General features: G+C 47.1%; 1 protein-coding gene across 8 annotated transcripts in view; it reads left to right on the top strand.

The window, feature by feature from the left end:
- The window catches only part of ABLIM3 (actin binding LIM protein family member 3), a 118,940-nt gene that overhangs the window by 63,689 nt on the left and 35,048 nt on the right, over positions 1–20,203 (top strand). For all 8 annotated transcript variants that reach the window (XM_025387506.1, XM_025387510.1, XM_025387512.1 and 5 more), the window contains 3 exons: positions 2,583–2,709; positions 6,221–6,314; positions 12,459–12,546. In XM_025387506.1, coding sequence (XP_025243291.1) covers positions 2,583–2,709; positions 6,221–6,314; positions 12,459–12,546 — 309 coding nt within the window. The remainder of the gene's footprint in view (positions 1–2,582; positions 2,710–6,220; positions 6,315–12,458; positions 12,547–20,203) is intronic.

Here is a 20,203-nt window from a genome sequence, read left to right on the forward strand (position 1 = left end):
TCCTAATAAATAAGAAGCTGATATAATGGGGGAGCAGCAGTATAACATAAAAAGAAAAGCCACATGGAGAAGACGTCCCAGAATTCTCACAGAGAATCAGCAGGCTTCCCTACAAAAAGACTGTCACTCCTGACTTCAGAACAGAGATTGGGTAATGCACAGAATGTGGGTTAAAAACAGGAGGATATGAAATAATAATGACAACAACCACTTATTGGATACATATGGGCCAAGCATTGTGCTAAGGCCTAACGGGCCTGATTTTAATTAACCTTCACACCAGTGTTTTAAGGAAGATATTCAGATGAGTAAGTCTGGGCTTAGAGACCACACAATTCATAAGGGAAGGAGCTGGGATTCTCTCCTAGGCCAACTTCCCACCACTCACTCCAACTCTCAACCCAGCCTCTAACCACTGTGCTGTACTATCTCCTACAGCTTAACTCAAGGGGCTAAATTCATCTCAGATGTACCACTGAAAGTTGAAGAGATAGGATTCATTTTCATTACTAGAATGTAGCCATGAAAGGATCCAGCTATGCAATAAGTTTTTTTTTTTTGAAGAAATGGAGAATTGTGTTGTTTACCAATAACATGTCTTTCTCCGTGGAATCCACAAGTGAATTTGATCAGTGGATGACCTTGTCAAGCAAGAAAAAGTGTAAGGAATAAAGAAGAGAGAAACTATAGTTGTCTTTAATTCTTTGAAAGAACTGTCATATGGGAAAAGAGGTAGATTATTCTTGATGCATAAGAATGGGAGCAGTCACAGGAGTCAAGTCTCGGCTCCACATAAAGAAGACAGTCATGATAATCATACCTGTCCAAGGGCAGAGTGGACTTCCTCACCACCCCTTCCTCAGGAGGGGTTAAACTGCCCACTACTGGAGGTGATTAAGCAGAGGAGGAGTGCCCACTTGTCAAGAATGCTGTAGGTTACTGCATTGAGTGGGATATTTGACCAAATACTCTGTGAGCTCCGAACCCCCGTGGAATGTTGAGGCCCTGTTGGGGAGGCCCACAGAGATACAAGTTCAGTATTAGTGGCCTAGAAAGCTTGACCAGGTGTCTGCAGTCCTTGGGTTCATCTATACTGAGCATGGACAAGTCATTTCAGATCCCTGTCTATCTATAAAAGAGAAGGGGGTACCTGACCTCTCTAAGCTATTGCATTCTGGAGTCTAATTATTGGGCAGGGGGTGCAAATAGACTTATAGACTTACCCTAGGAGAATAGAAAGGAAGAGAGATAAATCCCAAAACTCTTTCTTCTCCCAACCCCCATCTGAAGGCCTGGGGCTTGAAGCATTTTGCAAGTAGAGACCTTTCTGCCCCCAACTTGTACTAAGGGATGTTAGAAAGGCATGCAACAGCCAAGAGGCGGAGTACTGTGGGAACTGACTCATACAAACACTTCATCAGGGCCCCAGACCCTCCGCACAGCTGGCCAGACCCACCACCCTTCCTAGATTTGCAGACACATCATCTTTTCTTCTAGGACAGTCTCCCAGCTGGATGTGGGGGCTGTCCAGCCAGCATCCCCTAACTTTACATGCAGTTTCTGCTCTCCTCACTACTCCCAAGTGTGCATTTGTCTTATGGAGCCAACAGAGAAGTTTTTCCTCTGGTTAACTTTGCCCCATGACCCTTTCCTCCTCCAAAGTGGGTCATCCAGTTGGCTAGGCCTGAATTCCCAGCAGTTGCCAAGTGCCTTGGATGTTGGCTCCATTTCTGGACCCTCTCCAGGCATTCATTGAGCAACAAGCTGTTGCTAGGCTTGGCCCACATTCTGTTGGCCCCAACTCACATTCCAGGGTGACCATGACAGGGAGTGAGAGCACCTTTCTGGTTTGGGACAGTCTTATCAGACCCTATAATCCTTGCCACCTGGGAAGGCACATGTTCAATGTGTGAAGCACTATGGGGAAGGGGTGGGTGTGGAAATTCTCTTTGTTGCCTGGGTACCATCAGGCCCATTCATTCATACACATTCAGTAAATATGCTTTGAGTTCCTGTTATGGGCTGAGCACTGTGCTAGGCAAAGGAATAGATTTAACCACAAAATATAAACACTGCCCTTGCCATTGAGTATATAGCCTAAGAGTTTGAAAAAATGTATACTTAGCCCAACCCTAGGAGCAGTGCTTCTTAAACTTCACTCTGCATGGAGGTCTTGTTAAAATTCAAGAGGTCTGGGTGGGGCCTGCGATGCTGCACACTGTCAGCTTCCAGGTGATGCTGACACTGCAGATGGCAAGGTCATGGACAGCAGCAGAGCTTAGTTAGCAATTTGAGGAGGGCTGGAAGCAGCGCAGGGTCCACTTTCAGTGAACAATGTGGTCTTGATGACAAGCAGGGACGTCTTTCTTTCTCCCCTACACCAAGAACCCTTGTCAAGAGGCCAGGGCTCCAGTGGCCTTTCCTCTCCCCTGGGAGAGCCTCTGGGCAGCTGCCAGTGTCAGGGTGGGAGCAACTATGGGAACACTGGTGTTCAGGGAGGGGTTTCCTCAACGTGAGCCTGAGATAGCAGGGGTCAAAGGGCCCAGGGTGCTTTACTCAGCAGTGTCCTCTTGTCTCTGCAGACTGTGCCGGGTGCAAGGAGGAGATCAAGCATGGCCAGTCACTCCTGGCTCTGGACAAGCAGTGGCACGTCAGCTGCTTCAAGTGCCAGACCTGCAGCGTCATCCTCACCGGGGAGTACATCAGCAAGTGGGTCCCCCCGCTCCTGCCCCAGCTGCCTGGGCATCTGCATTCTGTGGGGCCTGCCCCATCGAGCCCGTGCCCACCTCCAGCATCATCTCCCTTCCTTTCCATCTGCTACTGCACTCTGGCCAAACGGCATCTTTCCCAGCAGCCTCTTTCCCCTGTTGGACCCTCCCAAGGGGGTTCCCTCTGCCCGAGACACCCTCCCTGTTCCTCACACACCTGCTGGCCCTTCTCTCCCTTCTGGTCTCGGTCCCCATGCCTTCTCCTCCGGCCGTCTCTCATTTACTGCCCCATTTTGGGCCCTCAGAGTACCTTGTTTGTTTCCTTCACACAGGCTGCCACCATTGATAATTACATATTTATCCCTGGTAACTTTGTAATAATGCTAGTAATACTACCTACCATTTATTGTGCTTTAATTATGGAGAAGGAACTCACTACTTTGTATCACTTTAAATCCTCATAACTGCCCCTTTGAGGAATTGATCCCCCCTGAATACTTAGACTTGAGAGAGTAAATAACTTGCTCCAATAATAGTGTTTAATCTCTGTCCCCACCAGGACAGGGGCTTTGTTTTAATCACTGCTATATCCCCTGCCCTGAGAGCCACGCCTGACCCACAGTCAGTAACATGGTTGCTGAATGAATTTAATGGAAATGAGAGGAGGTGATGGGTGCACAGGTATCCAGAGAGGCCAACCTCCAGTGACCCACACACTGCAGTATTAGACAAGCGTCCCCTTGTTGCTAGGCCCCAGGGACCACATTTATATACTCAAGTACCTAAAAGCAATTATCAGCACAGACCCTTTGTCACAGCTTTGATACCACATGACCCCAGACGCTTCTAGATGCCATCCTCTGGCCTGATGCCAGGCAGTGGCAAGCACACAGAGCTGCAACGCACATGCTTCTCCTGTCAAGACACTGTATTCTAATATGGGAAACATATGCTGCATTCATGAAGAATTATGACACCAGGGAATGTGTGATCAGGAGCCCAGACAAGCTTTATTCTTTAAGACCTTTTTGATCCTAAGCGACAGAAAACCCAACTCCAACTCAATTAAAAGCAAAAATAGGAGTTTATTAACTCACAGAAATGGGAAGGCCAGAGGCACACTGGCTTCAGGCATGGAGGAATCCAGGGGCTTAAGGATGTCATTAGTACTTCAGAAGTCTCTGTCTTTCTCTGTCTATATTTCTGTCTCTCTTTCTCTCTCTCTCTCTCTTTCTCTCTCTCTCTCTCTCTGTCCCTGTCTTTCTCTGCTGTCTTCATGGTGGATTAGTTCTCAACCTGGTCCTCCCCAAGTGCTAGCAAAGAAGATTGCCAACACTCCAGGCTTTCATACCAAGCCTAGCAGAGGAAGAGGCCTCCTTCCCAGGAACTCCAGCAAACGTCCCAGGGCTGCCTCTGATTTGGCCACTGTTAGGTCACATGCCCATTCCTGACCAATCACTGACCCAGAGGATCTGAACCTTAGAGCCAGAGAGTAGCCCCTGGTGACCCACAGGGACCTCAACTGGGAAGGGGTGGCTTCCAAAGGGAAATCCAGGTGAGGTACTATTACCAGCAGAAGGGAAATGGATGCTGGCCAAACAACAGCTGCCTGTGTCCAAGATAACAAGTAAAGGGCTGTGAATATTCAGAGAAAAAAGAGATGACTACTAACTAGCATGAAGTAGAATCTTGAATCTCTGAGAGCTCCATGGAAGGTGGGGGTAAGACTCAAAAATGCAAAGAAGGAGAGTTTCTAGGCAAAATGGCCAGCCTGGGCAAGGCCAGGGTGGTAGGTGAGTGTTGGACATCTCCATCCTGTATAGGAGCTCAAATATGTGCCCAGGTGAAGCCGGATCCTGGGCTGCATAGGTGAGTTGAGGTCACATCACCAAGAGCTCTCGATGCCATGCTAGCAGGAGTTTGGCATTCCCCTCTATGCCTGCCAAGCAAGGAGTGCCTTTAGTACGTTGCTGGCCAGGAGTGCTTGAGTCTGGAATCCTAAATCAGAATTCTCTAGGGACTTAAGGGATTGTTCAGCGCTCCTCTCAAGGAGGCCCAGCCCAGATTGCCTACCACACCTGGTATCTCTACAGCCTAGCTCTGGGCCCCTTACCTGGCTGCTGGCAGAGTGGCAGGGGACTCAGAGGCACTGGCTCAGGCATCAGATGCCGAGGGTAGAAGCCCAGCCTGTGTGACCTTGGCAAGGGACTCCACTGCTCAGAGTCTCAGTTTCCTCATTTATAAAAATAGAGAGAAGATAATCTACCCAAAGGGTTGTGTAAGGGCTCAGAGATCTGTGCTTAGCACCCAATAAGCGCCCAGTAAATACTCATTTTACCATCCTCTTTTAGAATTGTGTATTGCTAATTCCCCAAGGCCTCACCAACAATGGATCCAAAAGAGATTGTGTTGGCATTTATACTCAAATCTTGTTGGCTCGTCACATCCACCTTCTAACAAATGACTTTTTCTCCCTGCAGAGCTATCCTCCCGCACCCACAGAGTGAGAACCTGATTGAGCGGGGGAGGAATTGAAACGGTTGGGGGAGGTTTGTCTCAAGGGCTCACAAACAAGTCCTTGCCTTGTGGGCACAGTCACACCTCCAGACCTTGGTCAGATAGGAGTCCTCACTGCTGCTTCTGTCAGGGTGGACCCCCAGCAACCTCAACAGGGCAACAGCTTCGAGATGGAAAAGTGATGTGCCTCTCCTTTAGGTCTCTCAGTGTCTGAGCCAAGTTCTCTTACACCCAAAAGTGAAAGAAATGTTTCTCTCTCCTCAGAGTTCAGACTTGGTCATTAGAGTGAGGCAGGGCCCAGAATCTAAGCTAAGCTCTCTGATGCCCCCAATTATCTCTACATCAGTCCTAGAGAATTGAGAACCAAATGTCCTCCTCAAAGACCCCCTCTCAGCAATCATGGCGACCTCCAGCTGCCATTTGCTGAGTACTCAGTATGGCTAGGCACTGTCCTGAGCCCTAGGGTACACCGGACCTGTCTTCTTTAATCCTCATGACAACCTGGGTGAGAAACCAGACCACCTGGGTTTGAATCCCAGCTCTAGGTCATCCTGGGTGGCCTGGGACAAGTTACTAAAGTGTTCTATGCTTGGGTTTTCTCACCTACACAATGGGGATACTAATAATTCTGACTCAAAGTGTTGTTCATCAAACACCATCAAAGAGCCCGGCACACACCAGCAAGAAATGTTAGTGGCTATTAGTCATAGGGGGTAGTATAAGAATAAGAGATAACAATCTTATCACTGTCCGCCAAGTGATAAGCATTGGGTAAAAATGGAGCACACAGGAGGTGGTCCCAGGAGGCTTCCTGTCATACACTGATCTGGGAGCACAGTCAGATGATTCTTTCATACAGATGAAATTGTTTATTAAAGGAGGAGCATCGAACTTTGGCTCAGTCACCACAGGCTGCAGGTCCTGAATCTAACTGCCATGCGCACCCTCACTGGTCCTCTCTAGCTTCCTCATCCTGTGTGAACTTCTTCTTGCAGGGATGGTGTTCCATACTGCGAGTCTGACTACCACGCCCAGTTTGGCATTAAATGTGAGACTTGTGACCGATACATCAGTGGCAGAGTCTTGGAGGTGAGTGGGTATAAGTAACCGTGAAGATGTGGCAGGGTGACCTGTGCCTCCAAAAAGTCATCACAGAAGAAGGAGAAAGTCACCCCACAGCTTTTTTTTTATAGCCTCTACCTCCCCCACCTTTGCTTGCTACATGACCTTCAGCAGATAACCTTGCTGAGATCTCTGGGAAACCCCAAAATGAGAAGGTGGACAAAATTCTTCCTGGTTCAAAAAATAGTGTGCTGGGAAAATCAGTTGTATCTTTGATTCGGACCCAGACAGATTTCGAGAGAGTGACTTTAGGATTTTCCTCCCAGCCCTGCCGGAGGATGGAAATCTTTTTCATGTTTTTTTTTTTTTTTTTTTTTTTTTTTTTAGTATTTGGTAATGTGCTGATTTAAGAGTCAGCTTGTCTAGCAGCTTGCTCCCTAAGCCCTTCTTTGGCGGGTCCATCACCATGGCAACACCTCTCCCCAGCCTTCAATGTATGACTCCTTCTGCAGTGACAGACAACCTGCAACACCCTTGCTGAGGCCCTGCTGAGCCCCTGTGCACTGGTCTTTCTGGCCTTTCTTCCTATACCCTGTGGGTCTAGAAGCTATCTTCCTAAACTTTGGGACCACCCACCTTGATGAATTAGAAACAGGGAAGAGCTCAGTGGAAAGGAAAAATAATAGCCTAACAGGAATAATTGAGCTCTAATATTGATTCTACTGCTAACTCCTGCTTGGATTTTGAGTAAGTATCTTTGCTCTTCTAGGCCTCAGTTTTTCCATCTAACAATAGCTAGAGGATCAGATTGGATCAGGTATTGTAAGTAGAATCATTCATTCTGCCAAATCTGGCCAGTTGGTTGTGGTTACCATGAGTGCTTTGTTGAGAACAATTCTGCCGCCACGTGTGGACTCAGCAGAAGGGGATGTAGCAACCAGGAAGGAACTCTCTGAGGGCATGCATTGAAGCAGAGCCCTGAGGATGAAAGAGCCATCCCTGAAGGGGCCTGAGGTGGGAAGAGATAGAGGAAGAATGAGCTTGACCCGTTCAAAAACAGAGAACCCACACAGAATTGTGGCTGCAGGATTTTTCTCAACACAACACTCATGGTAACCACAACCAAGTGTCCAGATTTGGCTGAATTAATGATTCTGCTCACAATAGCTGACCCAGTCTGCCAGTGTGGCTGAATTCTACAAATTGAGGGTAGCGGAGGATGAAATATAGGAGTATATCATATATGGCATACCATGTAGGACTTTGTGGACCATGTTTAGAAGTTTGGGTTTTATACTGCATGCAATGGAAAGCCATTGGAGAGTTTTAAACCAAGGACTAACATGATAAGATCATGTTTTTAAAAAGATTCCTCTGGTTACTATGTGGAGAATTGACGGAGAGAGTCAGAGACAATGAGATATAAACAAATGAACAGTGCTGGGAAACATTTAAGCATCTCCAGAGAGCCGTAAGGAGTGCGATACAGAGGACAAGGCATGAGTCCAGGAAGGGTTGTTGGGGGTGGGTTTCTGAGGGCCTGGGATACCAGGGTGGAGTTCACATGTGACTCACTGGGCAAGGGAGCATTGTGGAGAGACTGGGCAGGAACGTCCTGGTTAGAGCTGGGCTTCCGGGAGGATGACGTTATAATGTACACAGGCTACATTTGAAGGAAGGAAGCTGGAAGGGACGAGTGAGGAGGCCCCTGCATGACCCAGGCAGGAAGGACTCAAGAGGTACAGTAGCAATGAAGAGGGAAGCCACGCTTGTGCCCAGCCCTATGGAAGTAGAATTCCAATCACTCTGCAACCGAGGGGCAGCTTGCAGACATGAGGATTGAAGGAGAAGCAGCTAAAAGTTGCACCAAAGAATTACCTATTTTTGAGGGATAGGAAGCCTGGTGTCATTGGCAGAACTGGGGACGACAGGGGAAAAAGCTGATCTGGCAGAAACATGGCAAGTACCATTTAGGATGAGTTGTGATTGAAGTCCCAGGAGTATTTCCAGAAGGCAGTCAGAAATACGGATCAGAGGCTGGGAGCGGTGGCTCACACCTGTAATCCCAGCACTTTGGGATACCAAGATAGGATAATCACTTGAGTCCAGGAGTTCAAGACCAGCCTAGGCAACATAGTGAGACTTCATCTCTACAAAAAACAAACAAAATTAACCAGGCATGGTGGTGCACGCCTGTAGTCCTAGCCATTCCGGAGGATCCCTTGAGCCTGAGAGGTGGAGGTTGCAGTGAGTTGAGATTGTACCACTACACTCCAGCCTGGACAACAGAGCAAGATCCTGTCCGAGGCAAGAAAAATGAGAAAAGAAAAGAAATATGTATCAGAGCTCAGGAACAAAGCTCAGCCTGGAGGAGCCAATCTTATAAACACGAGGCTTTGAATAATAGCACCACTCAGGATTTCCAAGACAGAGGAAAGAGAGCAAGGAAGGATGCTGACACCAACCTTGGTGAGCAGCTGCTTACAGTGAAAGCTACTCAAAAAGAGACTGAGGAGGTAGCAGAGGAAGATATAGGAGGAGAATCAGGGATTCAGTGAAAGGACAGAGCTTCAGAAAACATGGCGAGGTCAGAGTGTTGGTCAAACTCTGCAGAGCAGTGAAGGACTGCGCGGGCTGCGGAAAAGCTGTTGGATGTGGGAAAGGTCATCTTCAGAAGAGTCGTTTGTTGGCTTTGCAGAACTGTAGGGAAGAGGCATCCAGAGTGTAGTAGGTTGAAGGGTCAATGGAGTGGGAAATAGCACAAAAGGAAACTTTTCTTTCCAGAAAGAAAGAACTTAGATTACAGATGGGGCCGCAGATGGGAATTTGTTCAGCATTTCCAAGCTGCTTTGAAATCCTGTTGGTGGCGGCTGCCGTTTCCCCGAGAGTTACTGTTGTTTAGCGTTGTGTTAGACTGTTCCTCCCAGGCAGCTCTTGTGACTGAGTTTCGATTGATTCCATTTCTACAGGGCTCCATTAGCATCTTGAATTTATTGATTTTTTTTTTCTTAGAGCTGGAAGAGACTTTTAGCAATCAACTACTTCAACCTCTTCATTTTACAGATGAGAAAAGTGAGACCAAGACGTGCAGTGTTTTTCCAAGGTCACAAGCAGCACTTCTGGTAGAGACAGAGCTAAAATCTAGGACTTCAGGCTGCTATATCCACACTGATACCCACAGCTCTCAGCCCCACTCGTGGGTCTTCGAGTTAGCATGATGTCAGGAAATAGACATGGCTGCAGTAAAACAGACTTGGATTCAGATTTTACCACTTCTAGCTCCAAAGCCTTAAGCAAGATACGTCCTCTTAGTCTGTATCTATCAATAGACAATACTACCGTCATTTAATTCCTAATGAACATGTTAGTCAAGACTTTTTGGGCTGCAACAGAAAGGAAGTTTCTCAGCTCCCATAACAAAAAGCCCAGGAGCTGGATCCAGTGCTTAAGGAAAATCATTTAGAATCCCCAGCCATCTTGGCTTACTTTCTTCCAGGTTGAGTTTATTCTCAGGAGGTTCTTCTTGGTGATGGGAAAGTTGGACACCAGTTGCCCCAGGCTTAGATTCTATCAGCCGGCATCCCCAATGGAAAAAAGAGCTTCTCTTTTCTAATAGCTCAGCAAGCATTCTGGAACTAACTCTCATTGGACAATCTCAGGCCCATCCCTGGACCGCTAACTGTGCCCACAAAGTTGGAATATGCTCATTGGTGGGGTCAGCACTACTTAACCCTGTGGACTGATATGGAGGAGAGGTAGCCCCACCAAGGAAAGGCTTGGGACTGTTTCTGGAAGAAGAAGGAAAGAATGATGGCCATGCAGGAACAACAGTGGCCTAAGGCAGAGCCCAGCACATCGTCTGGCACACTGCAGGCATTCAATTAAATTGTTTCTCCTTCTCTTCTCATCCTGTCCCTTCCCATTTCCTCCCTAGGCCACCCCATGGTCCCTTCCTCAGTGACAGAGCTCAATGACTGTCATTGTCACTCTTCCATCCTTGTCTGTTTCCTCACCAAAAAGGACCACAACCTGTTACTTGTTGCTACATTTTTGAACCTGGTTTGCCATTTTCAGTCCTCTCAAATAGGGCTCTGTTTTGAGGTACCAATTTTTTGCCATTTTTCTTTACTATTCTCCTGATTACAGTTCACTAATAGACAAAATGGCTCGTCTCAGCTAGCTGACGTGGTTTTTACTTACTCTGGGTGCTGGCTGCCCTAACCTCCCTTTGCTCAAACTGTTTTCAGCACCATCCAAGACTGGGGGTGCTGAGATGGGCATGAAGCCTCTTTCAGCTGGGGCGAGGTAGTGGGGCATGACATTTAGGAAAATGCTAGGCTTCAGTTTTGCCAAGGTGCTGTTGCCACACTGGAAAACAGGTCTATAATCGAAATGATAAAGAGACACAGAGTAGGAAGAGGCTGCTAATTAAACCGATTATCCTTGTCATGGTACAAGGGAATCAGTCCCACACATTCCAGCTTGGGAAAATAGCAGGCTCCTTCCAAAGTTTGAACATATTTGCTTTGATGATGACAAGGACACTGTCTCACTGGTGCGAGGCCATATAAACAAACGGGGGGAAAGAAGGAATATTGGAGATTTTTTTCTTTTTGTAAAAATCTGCCTTTCCCACATTCTTGCTAAGTTTTTAGAATAGAGAGAATATCTCCAGAATAGGCAAGCCCGTCTCAACAATCTTCCACTGCCCCCACATTAAAAAAAAAAAGCAAAAAAAAAAAAAAAAAAAAAAAAACCTAACTTTGGAAATAGGTCTTCTTATTATGCAGTTATAATTTTTGAATTGGAAGGAACCCATTAGCATCACATCAAGTGACGGCTTGGACAGGGACCTTTAAGAACCCCTAACATCCATCAGTTTCCCCTGGGCATTACCCTCCCACAAAGAAAACCCTGCCCTGATGTTGCAAAATATTTCTTCAAACAAGGCCCACCTGCCAGCCCAATTGCTGCACCAAGCCCCTGCATATACAAATGCTGGAGCCACCACTCAAGGTCCCTTTTACAACAAGCCCTCTTGGTTGGGATTTTGGTGTCAGAACTGTGACTCCAGAAGCAAGTGCTGAGCTGGTGACTGGCTCACACAGATCCGGACCCCACATGCTGCTGGCTTGCGGTGAACCCTTGAGGCACACCCTTCTCAGGGGCTGTTTCTTCCCCTCATGGAAGTCTTTGCAGCTGCAAATTATTTTTATTTTTAATTTAAATAGTGATGGGAAGGAAAGTGAAAATAGGGAAAGGCACTCACCAAAGCCACACTGGGGTGAGCTGGGGTAGGGCTGGACACACCCAGGTGCAAGACTCACAGGACTGGCCTGGGGATCTGGGGGTTCTACAATGGGTCCTAAATCACCCACTGAGCTCTAAAAATCTGTCTTTTGTGTGCCAGTCTCACAATTTTTGCCATGCCTGTGAGCCTCATGTGCTCATTCTTCCATAATACTTTAACTTGTCTTGAAGTTGGCCCCCTTATATGTAAGAAAACTTATACACGACATAACAGGAAAGCCAGTATCACTTGCCATATTGCATATAACCTGAAAATAGAGTTCTAGCTGGATTCTACTGCATGAGGAGGTTCCAAGCCTCACACCTGTTCTCATTCTTTAAAAGGCAGATTTGTAAGTTTTGGATAGATGTTAAAGACACATGAGCACTGAACTGGTACTTCCTCATTGACAAAATCAGAAGAATGTATAGAGGACTGAAAGGATCTTTTTTTTTTTCCATTGATCCAATGTTATTAAATCCCAAGTTCATATACCACTTAAAATCATTTCATGTAACATTGGTGTTAAGGGCCCCTCACTTGGGGAAATGCTGGAATGTCCTCAAAGCAAGCCTGTTTCCTCCTCTGGAAATGAGGAGGTTGGACCAGTGGCCTCTGAAGGGTCCTTCCCAGTGTCAGAATAAAAGAGTAGGTATTCAGGGAAGTCCCCTGAACTGCCATCAGGGACCCATGGAGTGAATCAGGAAGCTTCCTGGCTGGGCTTTTAGATGGTTGTGGACTCCCCTGGGTAACTCCAACCAACTTTAGGGCCATGAAGATGCGAACAACACTAATGTACCCAAGAAAGATTGAAACCCAATCTGCCCCACTAGACAGCAGCCCTGGCTCTCACCTCCTGCTTCATCTCTTCATTTCCATAGGCAGGAGGGAAGCACTACCACCCAACCTGTGCCAGGTGTGTACGCTGCCACCAGATGTTCACCGAAGGAGAGGAGATGTACCTCACAGGTAAGCAAACCTGACCCTCTGTCAGGCCTTCCGATCTGCTCATGACTGGAAAGGAGATGCAGTCTCCTTCAGATTCAGTGTTATCTTGGCTTTTGGCTCATCCTCAGAATTGCAATTAATTGGCCCCTCTCTGGGTGGATCGGGAAGGTTGCCGGTGTGGCTAATACGAAGTGACATGTAATCTGCCTTCCGTCTCTGTGCACCTCCACCCGCTGCCCAGCTGGCCTGCTTTCCTGGCAGTGCTCTGAGCAGACTCTCCTGGCTCTGCCTGGGGGTGGAAAGCTGAGCTGCACAGGGCCAAGGGGTCAGAGAACCTCAGAGGGATGCCTGGGTTGCGAAGTGTCTATAGCATCACAGCCTCTACTCCACCTCCTTCTCCCCACATCTCACAGCATCATGCCAGGCTGCTGCTCGGGGCTTCCCAGGGACTCTTAGAATGCACAGAGGAATGAGGAATGTCAGTCGTCCCCACAAAGCTAACCAGAGCTGCTTCCCCTCTGCTGCTTCCCAGCCCTCTTACCCCAGGATTCTTACAACAGTCTTCTAATTAGTCTCCAGATTCTGCTCAGCCCTCTACCCTCCGCCCAGGCCACCATCCCAGGGCATCACGTGCTCTTGGCACTGCCCTCCTCTTTGGGGCCCCTCCCTGTCTGTCTGCCTATTTAGCTACAAACACTTCAGCCTAGCATTTAAAATCTTGCCGAGGTCCCAGGCTTCCTTTGTAGCCTTGAACATACCCGACACCTAAGCTGCCAAAGCCAACTTTTGATGGTTTATTCATCCACTCAACGACTGTTCTTTGAGCCCTGCCATGTGCAGGCCCTGTGCCAGCATCCGTGGTGAGGCTCACCCAGCCCTACAGTCCCCTGAAGGAGATGGGCATTAATCCATAATCACACAAATAAATGTCACCATGATAAGTGTTATGGAGGAGAGAAGTGTGGGGCTTCGAGAGCACATAATGGGGTAGGAGGAGTATCCAGGAGGGCTCCCTGAAGAAGGGCCAGGAGCAGAGATCCAGACCATGAGCGAGTGTTAAGTGGTATTGTAGTTCATTGGGTCTGTTATAACCTGAGCAGACTGAGATACAGACAGGGCAGCTTATAAGCAGAAATCTATTTCTCACAGTTCTGGAAGCTGGGAAGTCCATGACCAAGGGTCCAATAGATTTGGTGTCTGATGTGGGCCCACTTTCTCAGAGATGGCACCTTCTCTCTGTGTCCGCACATGATGGAAGGGAAAAGGCAGCCCTCTGGGGCCTCTTTTATAAGGGCACTGATCCCATGACCTGATCACCTCCTGAAAAGCCCCACCTCCTAAGACTATCACCTTGGGGGTTAGAATTTTGGCATATGGATGTGGGGGACACACAAACATCCAGACTGTAGCAACTGAACAAAACGCAGAATAGGATGCACCAAACTGAGAGGACAGAGCTTGCAAGACTGAGGTGGGTGAAGAAATGGCGAGTGCATGAGGGCGAGCAGAGCCCGTGTGGCCGGGGTGCGGATGGCAGTGAGATGTGGCTGGGAGGCGAGCAGGGTGGATGGACTGGGCCTTGTGGCAAGACTTTGTTTGGCCTTGAAATGAACTCATGACCCTTTCTCTTGTCTTCCTGTGCCCTTCTTTGGAAATCCTGTCATTTGAGACCCAGTTCAGTCACTACATGCTTCATAGACACCCAAGATTCCCCCAACCCCACCCACAATTTAACACAGTCCCCTCTCCCCACATCCCCACAGCCCTCTGTCTGCCCCAGTCCCCTCCAGCTTGTATGAGAGTTGTTGGCCTTCTCCCTAAGGTCCTGTGCTCCTGGCACTGGTCCCCCAGCCCTGACACTGGCCCATGCGTACTCCCTCCACAGGTGAATGTCGTTGGTGGAGTCACTGTGATTGGATAGCCATCTTGAGAAGGAATTAGGGCCCTTCCTCCAAGTAGATCTAAGGCCAGGGCAGCAGTTACAGGGAGTGTGTCAGTATCAGCTTGTCCTAGCCACAATGCCCACAGCCATGAGTTCCCTCAAGATGCAATGAGTCCCCCTGTGCCTACAGCCGAGTTCCTCAGCCTCAGCACTGGTGACACTGTGGGCTGTCCTGTGCATTGTAGGGTATTTGGTGGCATCCTTGGTCTCTACCCACTAGATGCCAACCATGTGCTTCTTCCCACTGACAATCAAAAATGTGTCAGATATTGCCACATGTCCCCAGGGGGTCAAAATCATCCTCAGTGGAGAACCACTCGCCTAGAGCTACCCAACAGAAACTTGTGCCATCTGCTAAGAATCCTGGAGCAGGAATTCCTATGTTAGGTTAAACAAAGTGACCATTTCTAAGATGCTGTCTACTTACTTATATGAACTGATGCTGGAGGAGTAAGGATCCCAGAGTCACTCTAAACTGTAAAGTGCCAACCCTCATTGCAGAGATGGGGAAAATAGACCCAGAGAAAGGAAGAGACTTGTGTGAGAATGGGAGCATGTAGGGGCAGAGCAGGGCCTGGCCTTGCAGTTCCCTTCAGGGCTCTTTCCATTTTACCCCTGGGACCCAGGCCCTGCCTGATACTCAGGTCCCTGCCCCTTACTGTGCACACCAATCCTTCATCACCTGGGTTCTTGAGTGATTCCTACTGCAGGACCCAGTGTTACAAGGCTCAGCAACCTGCACCATACCTTCATCCTGACCGCCATGGGAACCTGGAGTTTGCACTTGGCTTGAAAATTTGTTGCACAATATTCCTCTCCTCCTTCCCTGGTGAACACACCTCCTAGTATTGAAACTGCCCTCCCATTCTCATCCCTACCTGGATATCACTAGAGTAAACCACATCTTTGCCTCTCTGCCTGAATTCCTAATCTTAATCTTTCCCTGTTTGGTGATTTGACCCAGAGTGCCTCAGCGGAGATGCTGGCTCCACTGATTACTAAGCTTTTGACCTTGGGCAAGTCTCTTAACTCTCTGAACCTTGGCTGCCTAATGTGTAAAATGGACCGAGAACAGTTGCTATGAGAGATAGGTGTGGTAATTTCCTGATACATGGGATGCTCCCTGTTCATTCATTCATTTAGCAAATATCTATTGAGTGTCTACTGCATCCCTGCTGCTGTTCTCACAACTGAAGGTGTGGCAGTGAGCAAATCAGTCAGAGGCCCTGCCCTCATGGAGCTCACAGCCTCACAGGTTAGTGCCTTCACTCTTCCAGCTTCCCACAGATGCTGAAAGAGTTAAGCAAGGAAGTAAAGTGCACAGCTTTGCGATCCTGAGAGAGAATGCACCATTAAACCTACAGCGGAAATGCCTCCAAGGGTGGGAGATATTCTTAGTAATGAAGACGGGCCTGTCACCCTCTCATTAATTATCCCCATCCCTCTCCTCCTGGCTCCTGGGAGAGTGGGAGGAATTGCAGGGCCTTCAAGGACCTGCCTCAAAGGATGCTAAGTGATCCTGGAATGAGGGGGACCAGGCCAAGCAGTGCTAGAGTCAAGCTCACTTGGGCTGTGGGTGTCTTGTGGGGGTTCTGCTACCGCTGAGATCTGGGCCTTGGACACCCTCACCAAGTGGGGACACCAGGATTCAATATGATATACCCCAGAAGTGGCAAGAAAACCCTGCTCCTGGGTAGCTCAGGAGTGTAAAGAAATGGCTGAGAGCCAGGACTCCTGGGTTCAAGCGTCAGCAATTCCACTAATAGGCTGTGGCCTTGAGAAGTGACTTCCTTCTCTGGGTCTCTTCCTTCACCTGTAAAATGAGGATAGCATCACTGTCTTTCACTGATCCACTCAAACTGGGGACCATGCTATGTGCCAGGCTCTCTGCTACATGCTGGGCATTCAGAGATGAGTGAGGCAAGCATGCTTGCTGCCCTGGTGGAGTTCACTCTCCGGAAAGAGAAACCAACAGTGCCAAATAGAAGTGTAAACATTCAATGACAAGATGTGACAAGTGCTGCAAAGAGAAAGTTTGGAACAATGGGCATGTGTTATAAAGCCCCTGCTCTAGTCTGGGAAGCCAGGGAAGGTGCCCCTAAAAAGGGATATTTCAAGCCAAGACCTTGAAAATGAGTAGGAGGTGGGGGGCTGAAAAGGGCAGGAAGATTGAGGAGGCAGTGAGAACAGTGAGTGCAAAGGGCCTCCCTGGGTGGGTGGAAGCAGTACAAGGTAGAGAACCTGAGGCAGGCCCACTTACCTGGCACCATATGCCACAAGACCCTCATGAACATTAGGGGCGAGAGTGAAAGTGAAGGCACTGGGGACTCCATAAAGCGACTTATATAAGAGAGGGAGAGTGTTGGGATGCCTGCAAAGCTTACAAACCCAGCCTTGTCAGTTCTGGAGCTGGACACAGCATGGTACTGGCAAATGGTCCTTGGGAGATTCTTTGGGTGAATTTGTTTGTGTTTTAATTGCTATGTGATGGCTTTCTGATGGGCTCTAATTGGGAGAAGTCTGACGTCTGTCTGGAGGAGAACTTCTGGGGCCCCAGGAGACAAGAGCAAGTTTTATTTGTTTTAAGTTCTGTTGTGTATTCAATCTTTTAACTGTGTTTGTAAAGATGCCAAATATCTAATCTGTTTGTTATCCAAACCCTTCATTTGGGCTTCATCAGGAAATTAGGTCACTCATTTTGTGCAGCAAAATAATGGCCAAAATGCTGCAGGTTCAGGGCAAAACTTATACTGAAATCCCAGAGGTTGCAGTTACTGGATCAGTGAGAGTTTTTTAAAATCCCACATGTGGTTCACGAGACAAATTTTGCTCTTGTTCTAAATGTGCCTGTACCCAGGAAAAGGGAGAAAATAGACTCTTCTCCCCTTCTGTCTACACCAAATACCCCCCTGTTCTAAGACCTGAGACAATAACCCTGGAACTACGCAAGTTCAGCTGCACATTTTTAAACAATTCTCTGTTATCATTTGCGTATTTAACTAAAACCCACAAGGCAGGAAATCATTTATAAAATACTGGACAAACCCTGCTCTGCTAAAGGAAAGTATTATAACAAATTGTAGGTCTCACCAATAATAATGATAATATTAATAACAAAAATATTAATAATAATAAAATGCCATCATTTTATTATTGTTAATAATATAATTATTATTTGTTGGTATTTGTTGAGCATTTACTGTGTACCAAATATTGTACTAAGAGTTTCAAACACAGTATCCCATTTTATCCTCACAACAACCCTGTCAGCTAAAAACTATTAATGTCCTCATTTTAGAGGATGAGAATGAAAGTTTAAAGAGCATACGCCACTTGGCCAAGGTGGGCCTGTCTTGCTAGGGTTCTTGGAGGCAATTTTCTTATATCTATTACCAGAATTCTTAAACTGATTCATGGTCAGCCTTTTGAATTCTATGAATCTTCTGAAATTGCTTGGAGGCAATTTTCTTATATCTATCACCAGAATTCTTAAACTGGTTCATGGTCAGCCTTTTGAACTCTATAAGTCTTCTGAAATTGCTTACTAAATTTTGCATGCTAGGTGTGTTTCTCTAGGGAGAGAGTCCATAGCTTTCATCAGATTTTCAGAGGTGTCCATGGGCCAAAATAAAGTGAAGAGCCTTGGTTCTGTGTTAACACAAATCCGAAACAGAATCTCGAAGACTTGTTTTGATAATTACAACAAACCCTTCTCTTGTGTAACTGAATCTATTTCAGATTACTATTTTTTATTATTATTATTTTTAGCTCAGGGGATATAAGGTCCTGGTTTCAGGAGCTGTGTATTTCTGGCACGGCTGGGATGTAACTCAGAAAAGGTGCACTAAGCTAAGAGATGTTCAAGTGAGGGCCTCCCGTTGCGATGGGTTGTGGAACGCCAGCCCTCAGTCATCATCTACGCATTTCATGAAACCACCCTCTAAAAGGCACTATTGTAGTATTGGTTGCTATAATTTCGTAGTTTAGCATTATTACTTTAAATTGGATTTCTCTACTGACAGCTTAGGTTGTAGGAGTTATGCTTAAAAACTTTAAATCTTATGTTTCCCCAATCCTGCTACCTAATTTTAGATTCTTCAGACATATTCTGTTACTGTACTAAATTGATACTTCCTAAAGTCTGACTCTACTAAGCATATTTCATTTTAAATACAGTATATTTTAATTTTTGATGAGCTGCCTTTTTTTCCTAGATTTTAAGGGTTACCAAGCATCTTGAATCATATAGAAAGTGTTACAGTATAGTAGCTAAAGGTTTGTATTTCTAAAGTTTGTTTCCAGCTTCTCCTCTCTCAGGTCACCACAAACTCATGCCAATGTGGCCATTTTCTCGCCTATCACATGTCACATCGACTCCAGCAGTCAATTTGTCTGTGTTGGTCAGAATTAGGTCCAGAGCAGCAATTTCCCGGCTTACTTCCTCCATTTTCTGAGAAACAAAATTGCCTGCTGGGCAAGTCAAGAACTTGTCAGATATTCAGCTTTTAGCTCGATGAGACGTTTTATTAGTCTAGACTTTTCAGGTGACAGAAACCTAGCTCAAGCTATGTTAGGCAAAAGAAGATTGATCGGCTCACAAGACTGAGAAGCATCTGGGAGCAGCACAGCTGGGTGGAGGGGCCCATGAGCACCATCAGGTTGTTCTTCTCCCTGTTTCTTTTCATGTTTGGTCCCATGCTCTCCTGCCCAGACTGGCTGCCTCCATGCAGCGGGCCAGAGGGCCTGGCCAGCCACCATCAGCACAGAGAGGCAGCATGTCCCGATAGGCTCAGCAGAGAAATTCCAGAGGGTCTGAGGACCTGTTGCCCACACCCAGGCCAGGGTGGGGAGACAGAGATGGACAAGCAGGTTAGAATCCAAGCTCCTTAACCCCCAACTTCCCATCTGTAAAGAGGGATGAGGCTAGGCTCCATCTCACAAGGCTGCTGTGAAGATTAAATGAACTAATGAATGCATGGTAAAGACTCAGCCCAGGGCCTAGCACTGCTGGTTCCGCCAGTCTGAGCTCCTGATAACCAGCCAGTTATATAGAAATGGCCATTTCCATGATGCAATGCACTAGTAAGTGCTTGCTGTTGTCAATATTATCATCATTTTTAAGAATATTTAGCATAAGGTGCAGCCTATGTACTCAATAAATGGCAGTTATTATTTTTTATATTTAAGCACTATTGTTGTAAAGTGTGTGACACAAGGCCTGGCATCGACACTCCATAAATATTAGTTATAATAGTAACAATAGGAATAATAAGAATACTTAGGGCCTGGCACATACTAAGCACTCAATATACTTTAATTACTGACCCAACTGTTATTATCAGCACCTATGATTTCTTGTGAAATACAAGGCACCTCGGAATTGCCATTCTCCTCATCCTGCCCGATATTCTCCATGGTAACTAAGCACTTTTCTCCCTCCAGCCTCTTTATTAAGCTTCGGGCCCACTTCATCATGTCAGCTCCAGGCAAACTGGTCTTTCCCACTTCTCCTGAGGTGCCCTTGTCCCTGGGCACAAGCCCAACCTCCCAGGAGGGTGTGCTGGCAACGAAGCCAGGCTTCTGTTCAGTGACTCCACCTGCATGGCCAGCCTGCCATGTGTTGCAACCCCCTCGCTCGCCCAGGCCCCAGCTTCCTGCTCCCCTCAAGTCTCCCTTTTACTGCTCTCTCCTTCCCCAAACTAGATCCTGGCACACAGATTATTTTTGTAGGTAGAA

This window comes from Theropithecus gelada, chromosome 6, assembly GCF_003255815.1.
Source record: "Theropithecus gelada isolate Dixy chromosome 6, Tgel_1.0, whole genome shotgun sequence".
In the NCBI taxonomy this organism is placed as follows: domain Eukaryota; kingdom Metazoa; phylum Chordata; class Mammalia; order Primates; family Cercopithecidae; genus Theropithecus; species Theropithecus gelada.